Source organism: Rhinopithecus bieti, unplaced genomic scaffold (assembly GCF_001698545.2).
Source record: "Rhinopithecus bieti isolate Rb0 unplaced genomic scaffold, ASM169854v2 scaffold_6946, whole genome shotgun sequence".
Classification (NCBI taxonomy): Eukaryota; Metazoa; Chordata; class Mammalia; order Primates; family Cercopithecidae; genus Rhinopithecus; species Rhinopithecus bieti.
The window spans coordinates 1874520-1888288 of NW_016805697.1; the positions used below are offsets into that span (position 1 = coordinate 1874520).

The following is a 13769-nucleotide window of genomic DNA, read 5'->3' on the forward strand; positions in this document are numbered from 1 at the left end:
AGTACAAACTGGGATTATGATTGAAATAGAAAAGTGGAGCTCAGAAAAAAGGAGATGAAAAGAATAATAGAACATCAATAATGAATGAAAATGCTCACTTTTTAAATTTATTTTTTATTTTTTGAAAATGTTAAGTTGTAAAATACGTGTAACACAATTTACCATCATCACCATTTTGAAGTGTACCATTCAGTAGTGTTAAATACATTCACACTGTCATGCAACCAATCTCCAGAAATCTTTTCATCTTGTAAAAACTGAAAGTCTATACATATTAAACAATGCCCCATTTCCCCACCCCAGTCAGATTTTAATTTAAAATATAAGTGGAAGTTCTAATATTTTCTAACTATCCCTCTGTCTATAAAGTTGGGGGCCACTGATTTTCAGATTGCTGCTTGCATCTTTTTACTTCTGAGCATCATGGCCTCTGGGAGTCCATTAAGCAACTGGAGCCAGGTAGTGTGACAGGCTGACCCCAAAGCGGTGTGTCAGCCTGTCACCGGACTGGTTGATGTTGCAGCCCCTCCTACTGCCCTGAGTCAGTCAGGGTTCTGGCAAGGAAAGGAGAATGCGGGACCAGCAGCTGCAAACACTTCTCCCTTTTGGCAGCAATCAAAAGATTTTGAGGAAATCTAAAATAACTCCTCATCAGGAAAATGTGGAAGCCCCTCCAGCTGGGATCTTCCCTGGTGGGCTTGTGAGCCTGGCCATCTGGGAATAGAGACACTAGATAGCAGTAATACACTCTTCACCAAACACATTATCACATGGAATGCTTTAAACATCTGGGTAAACCACTACTTTCATTTTATAGCTAAGAAAACTGGGGTTTGAGATGTTTGTTAATTAACATGTTACTCCAACACTGTAATGAATGAACTGAGATAAAGTCAGCAGATGTGTGCATGGGGGACCCAGTGACTTTCTGCTTTTCTCACTTCCCTGAACCCTCTGGCAAGGAGGATAGGGTATACAGCTATAACAAGAATATTCCACTTTGGGTGGGTCAAGTAAGCAAATGTGGATTTCACTTCTGGCCCTGAAGAATCCAAGCAACTAGCAGAATTTTATTTATTCTTAAAACCTTATTGTACAAAATTCATTGAATTATACTCTTGAGTTTGAGGCACTCAATTAGAAAGTTAATTGGGAAAAAAAAAATCTGTTTAACCCTGAATATCCCTCCCTAAAATTACTTAAAGCCTAGAATAAAGGTCAGTTTAGACAAATTATGAATTGGCAAATATGGTGTTAGCAGCCCTCATCTCTCAGTATTGAGCCCCACCCATTCTCAAGGGTACTGTTCAGTGGCGACCCACATCATCTCTGCCCCCTTCCGCCACCCCTCCTTATTAATATTTAGTGAGACTATCTGAAACTTCTTAAGTAGGAAACCCTAGAGAAGGTTAGAGTGATTTGACCCCCAAACCAGGTTTTATTTGTTTTTACTTTTAATGAAATGGGGTCTTGCTATGTTGCTTAGGCTGGTCTTGAACTCCTGGGGTCAAGAGATCCTCCTGCCTCACTCCCAAGTAGCTGGGATCACAGGCACAGGCCACCACACCTGGCTCAACACCAGGTTTATATAGTACTTTTGATAAACTGTCAACTATAGGAATAGAGTTACAAGCATGAATCTGCCAGTTGGTACAACGTCTAGCAGGAAACGGAGGGCATCGATAGGATATTTCCTTTAGGAATGTTTACCAGACAGAGGTCTACTTCTTCCATGGCAATACTTCACTTCCAAAACTTGGGACCTGTGATTTGGTAACTGTTTTTTTGTTCTGCTTCTGAGCAGTGAATGGAAGGAAGCCTGAGAGATACTAGTTACTATACTGGACTAGTTATAATAATAGATGCCTTGCCTATGATAATGGATACTAGTTATAATAATAAATGCCTTGCTTGTTTAGCTCATTCAGTTCAAAGACCTTGAGAAGTAGATACTATTATTCTTATTTGCAAATGAGGAGACTAAGGCTTATACATATTAAGTAATTTGCCCAAGGGTACATAGTCACTGTAGTTTGGAATTGGGAATATTAGGATTTTGGCTTAAGAGGACAATGAGTAGAATATGTAAAATTGGGACTGATTGAGAAAATCCTGGAGGTATTGTTACCTGCCTTGGAGAAACAACTTTTTTTTTTTTTTGAGACAGAGTCTTACTCTTGTTGCCCAGGCTGAAGTGCAATGGTGTGATCTTGGCTCACTGCAAATTCCGCCTCCTGGGTTCAAACAATTCTCCTGTTTCAGCCTCCCAAGTAGCTGGGATTACAGGCACCCACCATCACGACCAGCTAATCTTTGTATTTGTAGTAGAGACAGGGTTTCACCATGTTGGTCAGGCTGGTCTCAAACTCCTGACATCAGGTGATCCACCCACCTCGGCCTCCCAAAGTGCTGGAATTACAGGCGTGAGCCACCGTACCCTGCCGAAAAACAACCACTTTAAGATGTAAGATTCAGCCGGGTGCAGTGGCTCATGCCTGTAATCCCAGCACTTTGGAAGGCCAAGGTGGGCAGATCACCTGAGGCCAGGAGTTCGAGATCAGCCTGGGCAACATGGTGAAACCCCATCTCTACTAAAAATACCAAAATTAGCCAGGCATGGTGGCACACACCTGTAGTCCCAGCTACTCGGGAGGCTGAGGCAGGAAAATCACTTGAATCTGGGAGATGGAGGTTGCAGTGAGCTGAGATTGCACCACTGCACTCCAGCCTGGGTGACACAGCCAGACTCTGTCTCAAAAAAAAAAAAAGATATAATATTCCAAAATTGTTCTGCAAAGTCCAAGGAGACACACACACACACTCCTGTCTGGGTCAAAATGTGTATTTGGCAAGTTGGGGCCCTGGTAGTTTTCTTATGTGGATCATAGCAAACGCTACCTGGCTTAGCAGCTGAACTTTACAATGAGAGCAACTGACAAATCCTAGCCAGGCAGAGAAGATGTGGAAGATTGTCAGTGCCCAGGTGATTCTTTGGGCTTAATACTCCAGGAAAGGGTCATTTCCATTAGCTCTGAGGCTGTCTTCTTATGGCCAGATCCACTATGCTCACTTAATTCCCCTGCACAATATCTCGGCATGTAGGGGGCTGGGGTTCACAAGTCCAAACTTGCAGGGAAGCCAGAGGTTTAGGCAGGGGCACAGGAAGAAAGGTCTGTTGCACCATAGTGCTGACCCATGAGGCACTCCAGGGGCAGGGCTGAGGCTGGCAGGGATAGGTGCCACTGCTGCTGGGCTTCTCACCACCCAGAGCAGGACTTGGCCAAGTACAGCAAGCACCACAAGGGGGAGCGCTGGGAATATAAACAAGAAGAACAAAGGCTTGTTTATATTCCCATTTATATTTATTTAATATTACATTATATATAAATATATTTATTATATTACATTCTAATTGCATAGATGCAGGATGGCATCTCTGCAATGAGAATATAACTCAACGGGAACATTTAATTTGACATACAAGAATTGCACTTTCTTGCAATGTTTAAGGATATACAACAATTAAAGACAGCATAAATGAAAGAAATAAAATGTGCCAGCTTTATAAAGTGTAAAGCCCACTTTCCCCATGCCCCAGTGGACGAGAGTTGAAGACAGACTTCCCAGTAAATAGGTAAATCACAGTTGTTCCCAGATCGGGATGGTATCTTCATTGTCAGGTCACCCACACCTAGAGTAATGTTTGTCACATAGCGAACACTCAGTAAATACTTAATGAACAAATGAGTGAACAGATGAATAAGATTTACAATCTTCAGTAGAGATCAATCAGCACTCTTTTCTTAAACTAAACAGAAAGCTTTGGGAGAGATCTGACAGCTGCGAGGCACCTGAAGGAGAAAGAATGAAAAAGCAGTTTAGAATGTGCACATTTCAAAGGGTGAAATCAATTAAGGTGCACATAGATCATGAAATGGAAACTGGACTTTTGTTTCTACTTTGTTTAATTAGGAGGCCCTGAAACTTCTGAATGAAGTTCAAGAACATCTGGAGGAAGAAGAAAGGCTATGCCAGGTGTCTTTGGCAGATTCCTGGGATGAATGCAGGTCTTGCCTGGAAAATAACTGCATGAGAATTTATACAACCTGCCAACCTAGTTGGTCCTCTGTGAAAAATAAGGTAAAAGAAAAAGAGAGCTCAAGATTTCACAGTTGTTTTTTTTTTGAGACGGAGTCTCGCTCTGTCGCCCAGGCTGGAGTGCAGTGGCTGGATCTCAGCTCACTGCAAGGTCTGCCTCCCGGGTTTACGCCATTCGCCTGCCTCAGCCTCCCGAGTAGCTGGGACTACAGGTGCCCGCCACCTCGCCCAGCTAGTTTTTTGTATTTTGAGTAGAGACGGGGTTTCACCATGTTAGCCAGGATGGTCTCGATCTCCTGACCTCGCGATCCGCCCGTCTCAGCCTCCCAAAGTGCTGGGATTACAGGCTTGAGCCACCGCGCCCGGCCTGATTTCACAGTTCTTAAGGCACCTATTTCAGCTTACTTTATTACTTTATGTTAATGTTTAGAATGGAGATGCCTGATCTGATAGAGGCCTTTTGCTTTCTAGAATCTAATACTAATGCTTAGGTCCCATCACCTGTGTATAAGTGATTTATAAGGTAGAGCATCCATTCAGTGGACACTGAATGCATCTCTTAAAATATCCTTGCTTTCTGCCTTGTATTTGTTATTTGTGAACATGTTCCCACTAAATAGTAAGCTCTTTGAGGGCAGGGATCATATCTTATTTGTCTTCATTTGCTTATTAGTGGCATCCAGTAAATGTTTACCAAATCGCATTTGGAATCATAGCATTGCAGTCTCTGATTTCAATCCACATTAATTTTTCCTTCTGGAGGCCAAATATTTAAAGATATTCTCTGCCTCCCAAATCTCACCTTCAACATGCTTGCCTCCTTATGCATAACACACACACACACACACACACACACACACACACACCCTTTCATGTCCCCTTTCGCCCAACCCATGTATGTCCTGTAGGACTGGCATGTTTTCTTTTTTGTTCCCTTTGGTTATCTTCTGAGCAGAGGGATCACAGAGGGTGGTGACCTGAATAGGATGAGCTCTGCCCCACTAACGGCTCCAATTAGGCTAGATTTTCCTCCCGCTTCAAGAAGTGAGCTGAATACAAAATTGAGTGGAATTTCACGCTCCATATTAGAGCACATACTAATTAGAATATGTTCCTGGCTTGGCAATGCCATACTCAATTACAAAGGGAGCAACTAGTAAGATAATGAATGCGCCAAGTTAATTTGCCTCCACTATTAATTGCATCTGCTCTATTTTTAGAGCCACTGTCACCTGCTAATACACCAGAATATGGCGTAATGAGCAGCAGCAGGAAGTCAGGAGATTTGGGGACCATTCCCATATGGGTCAGTTGTGTGATCTTATGAAAATTTCCTGGGGCTTTAAAGGTTTGTTTTTGTGGATGAAGAGTCAAGTAAACAGAAGCTGGTAGAGAGAGAGGCAGACAACCCACCCAAATTCTTTTATTTTTTTCGTGAGACGGGGTGTGGCTCTTTTGCCCTGGCTAGAGGGCAGTGGTGCCATCTTGGCTCACAGCAGCCTCCACCTCCTGGGTTCAAGTGATTCTCCTGCCTCAGCCTCCTGAGTAACTGGGATTACAGGCACCTGCCACCATGCCCAGCCAATTTTTGTATTTTTAGTAGAGACAGGGTTTTACCATGTTGGCCAGGCTGGTGACCTCAGGTGATCCATACACCTTGGCCTCCCAAAGTGAAAACTTGACCTTTTTAGGCTATTGGTGGGCAAATGTAAACCAGGAGAAATTTCAGATCCTGTTTCCATAGGCAAAGGCAAAGTCAAGTATGAGAGGGTTAAGAAATTATCTTAAAGTTCATTGCCTCATCCTAGCTTGCCCAGAATTATTCTTGATTTGAAACGACTACTGTAAGTTGACTTTAAAATTTGCAATAAGAAATGGTCCAGGGCCTGGTGCAGTGGTTCACCCCTGTTCTTCTAGCACTTTGGGAGGCCGAGGCATGTGGATCATCTGAGCTCAGGAGTTTGAGACCAACCTGGGCAACGTGGTAAAACCCTGCCTCTACTAAAATACAAAAAAAAAAAATTAGCCATGCATGGTGGCGTGTGACTGTAATCCTAGCTACTCGGGAGGCTGAGACAGAAGAATCACTTGAACCAAGGAGGTGGAGGTTGCAGTGAGCTGGGATGGTGCCATTGCACTCCAGCCTGAACGACAGAGCAAGACTCCATCTCAAATAAAAAAGAAAGAAGAGAGAGAGAAAGGAAGAAAGAAAGAAAGAGAAAGAGAGAGAGAAAGAAAGAGAGAGAGAGGAAGGAAGGAAGGAAGGAAGGAAGGAAGGAAGGAAGGAAGGAAGGGTCCAGAAAGAAAGTAATTTTTTATTCCATTTCTGTCCCCTACTCTACTCCACAGATTGAACGGTTTTTCCAGAAGATATATCAATTTCTATTTCCTTTCCACGAAGATAATGAAAAAGATCTCCCCATCAGTGAAAAGCTCATTGAGGAAGATGCACAATTGACCCAAATGGAAGATGTGTTCAGCCAGTTGACTGTGGATGTGAATTCTCTCTTCGATAGGAGTTTTAACGTCTTCAGACAGATGCAGCAAGAATTTGACCAAACTTTTCAATCACATTTCATATCAGATACAGACCTAACCGAGCGTTACTTTTTTCCAGCTTTCTCTAAAGAGCCAATGACCAAAGCAGATCTTGAGCAACGTTGGGACATTCCCAACTTCTTCCAGCTGTTTTGTAATTTCAGTGTCTCTATTTATGAAAGTGTCAGTGAAACAATTACTAAGACACTGAAGGCAATAGAAGATTTACCAAAACAAGACAAAGGCAAGTATTAAAAGATAACTTTTACTTAGAGGTCTATACTAAAGTCAAGTTTTGTTTAGCTTCAGAAATGGTAGACATTTCTGAGTCACATTGTATGGCGTTTCTTGAAGAGACAATTTATGGAAAATGTTTTCAGAGCCTCTTAAAAGAAGCTTTGAAGTCTGCTAAACACCATTCCTCTTCCATCACTGTTGAGAACTGAACTCTTTCTAGAGCAAATTTTCAAAGCAGAAAGAAAAAATGCTAATAGGTTGAGAACTTAAAAAAAAAAAAAAACAGTTCCCTCATTTATTATTTGTTTATTTATTTCATTTTGTGACAGAATCTTGCTCTGCCTCCCAGCCTGGAGTACAGTGGTGCGATCTTGGCTCACTGCAACCTCTGATCCCAGGTTCAAGCAATTCTCCTGCCTCAGCCTCCCGAGTAGCTGCAGGTGTGCACAACCACGCCCGGCTAATATTTTTGTATTTTTAATAGAGACAGGGGTTTCACTATCTTGGCCAGGCTGGTCTCAAACTCCTGACCTCAGGTGATCTACCCACATTGGCCTCCCAAAGTGCTGGGATTGCAGATGTGAGCCACCATGCCTGGCCATTTCCCTCATTTATTAAAGCTCATGTAGATGCTCAGCTCTATTCTGCTAAAGCATCAGAGAGTTTCTTTAAAATTGATCTGAAATCCTCAACTCCCAGTGTAAGAAGCCCACTCTTACATATAACCAGGGCAATTTAGTGCCCTCCTCTGAATCACTGCAATCATTCCTTAAATCATAAAGCGTATGCATAAAACCACAGAAAATGCTCACAAACCCCAAACTACAGAAATACTAGACAAGAATTGCCTTCTACCAATACTAATCATGCGTCATGGCACTCCATGCTGGAGACACAATGCTGCTTCATGTTTCAAGGCAGGAGATATCTTCTCTGTGCCTCTATGGAGTAAATTAGATATGGCATTCGAGAAATGAGAGTTGCCACGAGGGTCAAGTGTAGGATCTGCATTTCCTTTGTTATTGCTTTGTTACTGCTAAGCCAGGTTGAAGGCTGCTCTCCTTTGAGATGAAAAATAAAATGGGCTCTTTCTATCTATTTTTCTCTTTCTTTTTCTTTTTTTTGAGATGGAGTGCTGCTCTGTTGTCCAGGCTGGAGTGTACTGGTGCGATCTCAGCTCACTGCAACCTCTGCCTCCTGGGTTCAAGCCATTCTCCTGCCTCAGCCTCCCATGTAGCTGGGATTACAGGTGCCCGCCACCACGCCTGACTAATTTTGTATTTTAGTAGAGACAGGGTTTCACCATGTTGGCCAGGCTGGTCTCGAACTCCTGACCTCAGGTGATCTGCCCACCTTGGCCTCCCAAAGTGCTGGAATTACAAGCGTGAGCCACCACAGCCAGCCAGCTACCACACCCAGCCAGCCACCACGCCTGACCCTATCTGACTATTTTTCAATTATATTAGCTGTAGCTGGCAACAACTGAATCAGATTCTCAAAATCGCCATGACATTACATAACTGGCCTCTGCATAGGAGAGGTTTACTTTTCAGAAACTGAAGCTAGGAAACAATGCGTTACATCCTTCAGGTCCCATCGTTCCATGAACAGAGAACAGGCATCATTACTGGAATTGTTGGGTTCTATTTCAGAGTCCAGTGGACTTTTTTTATAAGTCAAGTATTTCGTCTGGTATTCCGTTCTGAGGTTCCAAATTCATCAAATATTCAGGATAAACACCAGGCGAGTAGACTAAATCTATCCAGGCTGGGTGGTATCAAGTGATTTTAGCCTGACTGTTTAAATGGGTATCAACTTTCTTGGAATAACATTGAGAATGTGTTCATTAGAACAAAAGGGTTCCTCCCCTCCATGTTGTGTAGCAGCCTTACACAAGCATTGCTTATATTTCCATGTGCACAGGACTGTCAGTAGTGATTCAGACATGCCAGAGCCTAGATAATGTGCCAACCACTGTAACCCTCTTCCATACACCAGCTACGAACATGGGTTTCCACTGTCTGCCACCATTGCCTTCTCATTCACACAGCTGGGGGCCAGCCCTACTCTCAGCTGCCTCACACACACCCTCCCCAGCCCCTCCGTGCCACTTCCATCTCAGTGAGGACCTGAAAAGCCAAGGTCCCCTGTGAATGCAAATATTAAAGACAAAAACAAAATAGCAAACAAAAGAGTCTATTTACTCTATCGTACTTTCTTTCTCCAGTATCCCTCCCCTAGCCAGACAGTACACAGAAGCTTACCGCAGAGGAGACATTGTCTTCCCAGATGAGCAAATGTGGACTGTTTATCAAGAATAGTCAGGCAGGGGCTCTACGGCACTTGAATGTGGTTTCCATCACTTTTCTGGACAGGTAGTCGGTGAGGAGTAAGCTTACTGCCCCTAGAAAATCTGCCTAATGACTTGACACTTTGAGTTTTGCCCCTTGTGGTAGGCAAAATAATGACTGCCCAAAATATCCCCACCCTAATCCCCAGAACCTGTGAATTTATGTTAGGTGGCAAAGGCAAAGTAAGGTTGCAGATGGAAATAAATAAATTTGTTAATCAACTGACTTTATTTTTATTTATTTATTTTTTGAGACAGAGTCTTGCTCTGTTGCCCAGGCTGAAGTGCAGTGGCGTGATCTTGGCTCACTGCAAGCTCCACCTCCCAGGTTCACGCCATCCTCCTGACTCAGCCTCCTGAGTAGCTGGGATTACAGGTGCTCACCACCATGCCTGACTAATTTTTGTATTTTGACTAGAGGCAGGGTTTCACCATGTTGTCCAGGCTGGTCTTGAACTTCTGACCTCAAATGATCTGCCCACCTCAGCCTCCCAAAGTGTTGGGATTACAGGCATGAGCCATCGTACCCGGCCTCAACTGATGGATTCAATGTAATCACAGGGTCCTTAAAAGTGGAAGAAGGAGGCAGAAAAGAATTAATTGCAGTGGCTGCAAGAGAAGGACTTGGCTCTACTTTGATGGCCTTGAAGACAGAGGACAGGGGCCATGAGCTGAGGAATGTAGGTGGCGTTGAGGAACTGGAAATGGTATAGAAATGAATTCTCCTCTAGAGCCTCCCAAAAAACTAGCCCTACTGACATCTTACTTTTTATTTTTTTTATTTTTTTGAGACAGAGTCTCACTTTGTCTTCAGGCTGGAGTGCAGTGGCGTGATCTTGGCTCACTGCAACCTCCGCTTCCTGGGTTCAAGCGATTCTCCTGCCTCAGTCACCTGAATAGCTGGGACTACAGGTGCGTGGCACCACACCCAGCTAATTTTTGCCTTTTTTTTTTTTTGAAATGGATGACATCTTGATTTTAGCCCAGTGAGACCCACTTCAGACTTCTGACCTAAAAGACGAAACAATAATGAATTTGTGCTGTTTCAAGCCACTGAATCTGTGGTAGCTGTAACAGAGCTAATAATAATAGTAACTGACCAACATTTACTGAGCAAGTTCTGTGTGGCAACCTTCATGGATGGGCCTTATTGGTCATGATTGTTTAAAGGGCCAAAGTCAGAAAAACAGCCAAAATTGAATTATGAACACCAGGAAAAGGAGAGCGAAAATAAAAAGAATCAGAAATATCTTGATAATTAATGTTATTTTTGTTTTTTTGAGTATAGGCTCATTTCGGTCTCGTATTTCTTTCCTACTTTGGTCTTTCTGGACCTCAGTTCCTGAATCTGTTGAAAGTGAATAGGTCCAGGAAAGTAGCTCTTGGAATTGTCTTCACTTGTCTTATGAATCCCTGGAAAGAACAGATGAGATCATGTTCTACTGTAGCTTGACCAGTGCAGGGGGCCAGCAGACCTGCTTCTAATCCTTAAGAGAGAATTAGTTGACATTAATTTTCACATGGGAGAAACAGACAGGCAGGTGGGAGAGTAGATGATTTATCTCAGCAACTGCACTGGAAGTAGCTCCCTGGAAGGGTTCTGAGGTTCTGTCAAGGCTAGACTAAGTGAGGTGATAGATCCTGCTCTGGGTGCAGGATGGGGAATTAGTGTCATACGGGGCCTAGAATTTGTCATCCTTGGTGTACGTACCAGGTATTAATCTAGATGCTAGAGATAAAATGATGATTACGACACAGTCTCTGACTTCCAGGAGCTCAGTCCAGAGAAAGGCAAACAGATTAGTGAACAATTACATCACCATATCGTGGGTAAAATGGCAGAAGAAGGCACAGAAGAATGACAAGATTAAAATGGCAAGAACAAGTCCCTTCCCTCAAGAGGCTTAGAGTCTAACGGAAAAGATAAGAAAGCAAACACTGCATAAAGCGGGAATTAATTCTACAGTGGAAATTCTCACAGCGGGCTATGCAGGGCAAAGAAGAGCGTCCAGGAAAGCAGCTGGGAGAAACTGACTTTCTAGTCACCAAAGGGGATGCGTGACTTACATGCCGTTCTATCGAACAACGCTTCGCTGTTTTTAAACTATGGACATTGCAATTTATGTCCAAATAAAATGTTTCATTTTTAAATGCTGAGGATTTAATCTAACAGAAAATCATCAGGTTGTCAATTAGTAATACATGTTTCCTAATGTCAAATACTCTATCGGGAACTGCCAATTTTCTGTTGAATAGATTTCTCTTTTACGCATTTTATATGGATTAATTCTCCTAGGGGAAAAAACTTCTCAAAACATGATCTGCTTTAGGTATTTTCCTAAATCTTTGACCCACTGTCCATAACAGTATATACATCTTCACACACACATACTCACACACATATGACAAATGCAAAAATAGAATAGTAATAAAATAACCACCTATCACCCACTTTAAGAAACAGACGTTTCTAATATCTTTGGAACTTCTTCCCAATTATAGCTTAAAAAATTATTAAAGCGTTTTTTAAAATACCGAAAATGCAAGAGAAAAGTGGCTCACAGTCACCTATTTACTTAATCCTATTGACATCAGAAATACTAACGATATAAATAAGACATACGATTTTTAAAGTAATCAAATATATAAAAGAACAAAATTAATGAAAGCTGCCCTCTCCTACCTTATCAAGTCCCTCTTCTAAAAGATAGTTATTAATAATTCTTCATGACTCCTCCTAGAAAATATAATTACATGCATTAATATATGTGTGTATATACTAATAATGTCTAGTAATGAGATTCTTGGATTCAAGAGTATGTGCAATTTAATAGATGTTCAGTTGTCCTAGGAAATTATTGCAACAACATGCATTTCTGTGTCTAAATACAGGAAAAAGGGCCCGGTGCAGTGGCTCATGTCTGTAATCCCAGTACTTTGGGAGGCCGAGGCGGGTGGATCATTTGAGGTCAGCAGTTCCAGAAACCGGCCTGGACAACACGGTGCAACCCCATCTCTATTAAAAGTACAAAGATTAGCTGGGTGTAGTGGCTGTCGCCTGTAATCCTAGCTACTTGGGAGGCTAAGGCAGGAGAATCACTTGGATCCGGGAGGCAGAGGTTGCAGTGAGCCAAGATCCCGCCACTGAACACTTTAGCCTAGGCAACAGAGCAAAACTCTGTCTCAAAAATAAATAAATTAAATACATACATACATACATGAAAAAGATTTTGAAAGCTCTGGTAAGAAAAAGCAGTGGCATTGTCTTCACTTCTTTACAGTGCAAACTCTTAGACACTAACGTGTAAATGTTATGTTCCCTGTAGCCCCTGACCACGGAGGCCTGATTTCAAAGATGTTACCTGGGCAGGACAGAGGACTGTGTGGGGAACTTGAGCAGAATTTGTCGAGATGTTTCCAATTTCATGAGAAATGCCAAAAATGTCAGGCTCACCTATCTGAAGGTAAATAATTGGTATTTTTAAAAATTATACGTTAAGGCCGGGCGCGGTGGCTCAAGCTTGTAATCCCAGCACTTTGGGAGGCCGAGACGGGCGGATCACGAGGTCAGGAGATCGAGACCATCCTGGCTAACACGGTGAAACCCCGTCTCTACTAAAAAATACAAAAAACTACCCGGGCGAGGTGGCGGGCGCCTGTAGTCCCAGCTACTCGGGAGGCTGAGGCAGGAGAATGGCGTGAACCCGGGAGGCGGAGCTTGCAGTGAGCTGAGATCCAGCCACAGCACTCCAGCCCGGGCGACAGAACGAGACTCCGTCGCAAAAAAAATTATATGTTAAGTTCTGGGGTACATTTCGTTATAAAGTTTCGGTGCCACAAAAGAAATAGCACTCGAATATAAAATTTTCTTTTTAATTCTCAGCAAGGCAAGTTACTTCTATAGACGTTTGCACCCTTACAGATGGAACAACGGTGAGCGCGCACTTAGACAAGGGAGGGAAAGGGGTTCCGGCCTCTGCTGCTGTGTCGTTCCCCTATTGGCTAGGGTTAGACCGCACAGGCTAATCTAATTCCGATTGGCTAATTTAAAGAGAGGGATGGGGGGGGGGGGGACTGGTTTGGCAGGAAAAATGGTTACGACAGAGCAGGTAATCGGAATTAGTCAGGGTGAGTAGGTACTCGGAATGAGTCGGGGCGGGGCAGGTAAACGGAATGAGTCCGGGTGGAGCAGGTACTCGGAATGAGTCCGGGTGGAGCAGGTAATCGGAATGAGTCCGGGTGGAGCAGATAATCGGAATGAGTCGGGGCGGGGCAGGTAATCGGAATGAGTCAGGGCAGAGCAGGTAATTTAAAAAGGTTGCTTTAGGAGGAAATCAAGTTTAAAAGTAGAAGGCAAAGAATTGAACATACTGACATATTGATTGTTTGAAAAGAAATTTAGAACTCATATCTAACAATTTTTTAGGGGTTCTTTAGTATTCTGGACAGAGGACAAAAATCTCATTCTCACAAGCATGGTGGATTCATTTGCTTTCCTCCTCCAAGCACTTTTCCATGTGGGGGCGTTCAATGTAGGTTTATAAAC

At 43.0% G+C, this 13769-nt stretch overlaps 1 protein-coding gene and 1 long non-coding RNA gene across 6 annotated transcripts in view; one reads left to right on the plus strand and one right to left on the minus strand.

Moving 5' to 3' along the window:
• CLUL1 (clusterin like 1) overlaps positions 1-13769 on the plus strand; it is a 56983-nt gene that overhangs the window by 27210 nt on the left and 16004 nt on the right. For all 5 annotated transcript variants that reach the window (XM_017873543.1, XM_017873542.1, XM_017873545.1 and 2 more), the window contains 3 exons: positions 3973-4140; positions 6448-6880; positions 12550-12687. In XM_017873543.1, the coding sequence (XP_017729032.1) occupies positions 3973-4140; positions 6448-6880; positions 12550-12687 (739 nt within the window). The remainder of the gene's footprint in view (positions 1-3972; positions 4141-6447; positions 6881-12549; positions 12688-13769) is intronic.
• Positions 3468-12670, minus strand: LOC108530571 (uncharacterized). Its single transcript, XR_001885884.1, has 3 exons — positions 12586-12670; positions 11907-11960; positions 3468-3851 (listed from the first exon to the last, which is right to left on the minus strand). It is a non-coding gene; the product is annotated as an uncharacterized LOC108530571 (long non-coding RNA).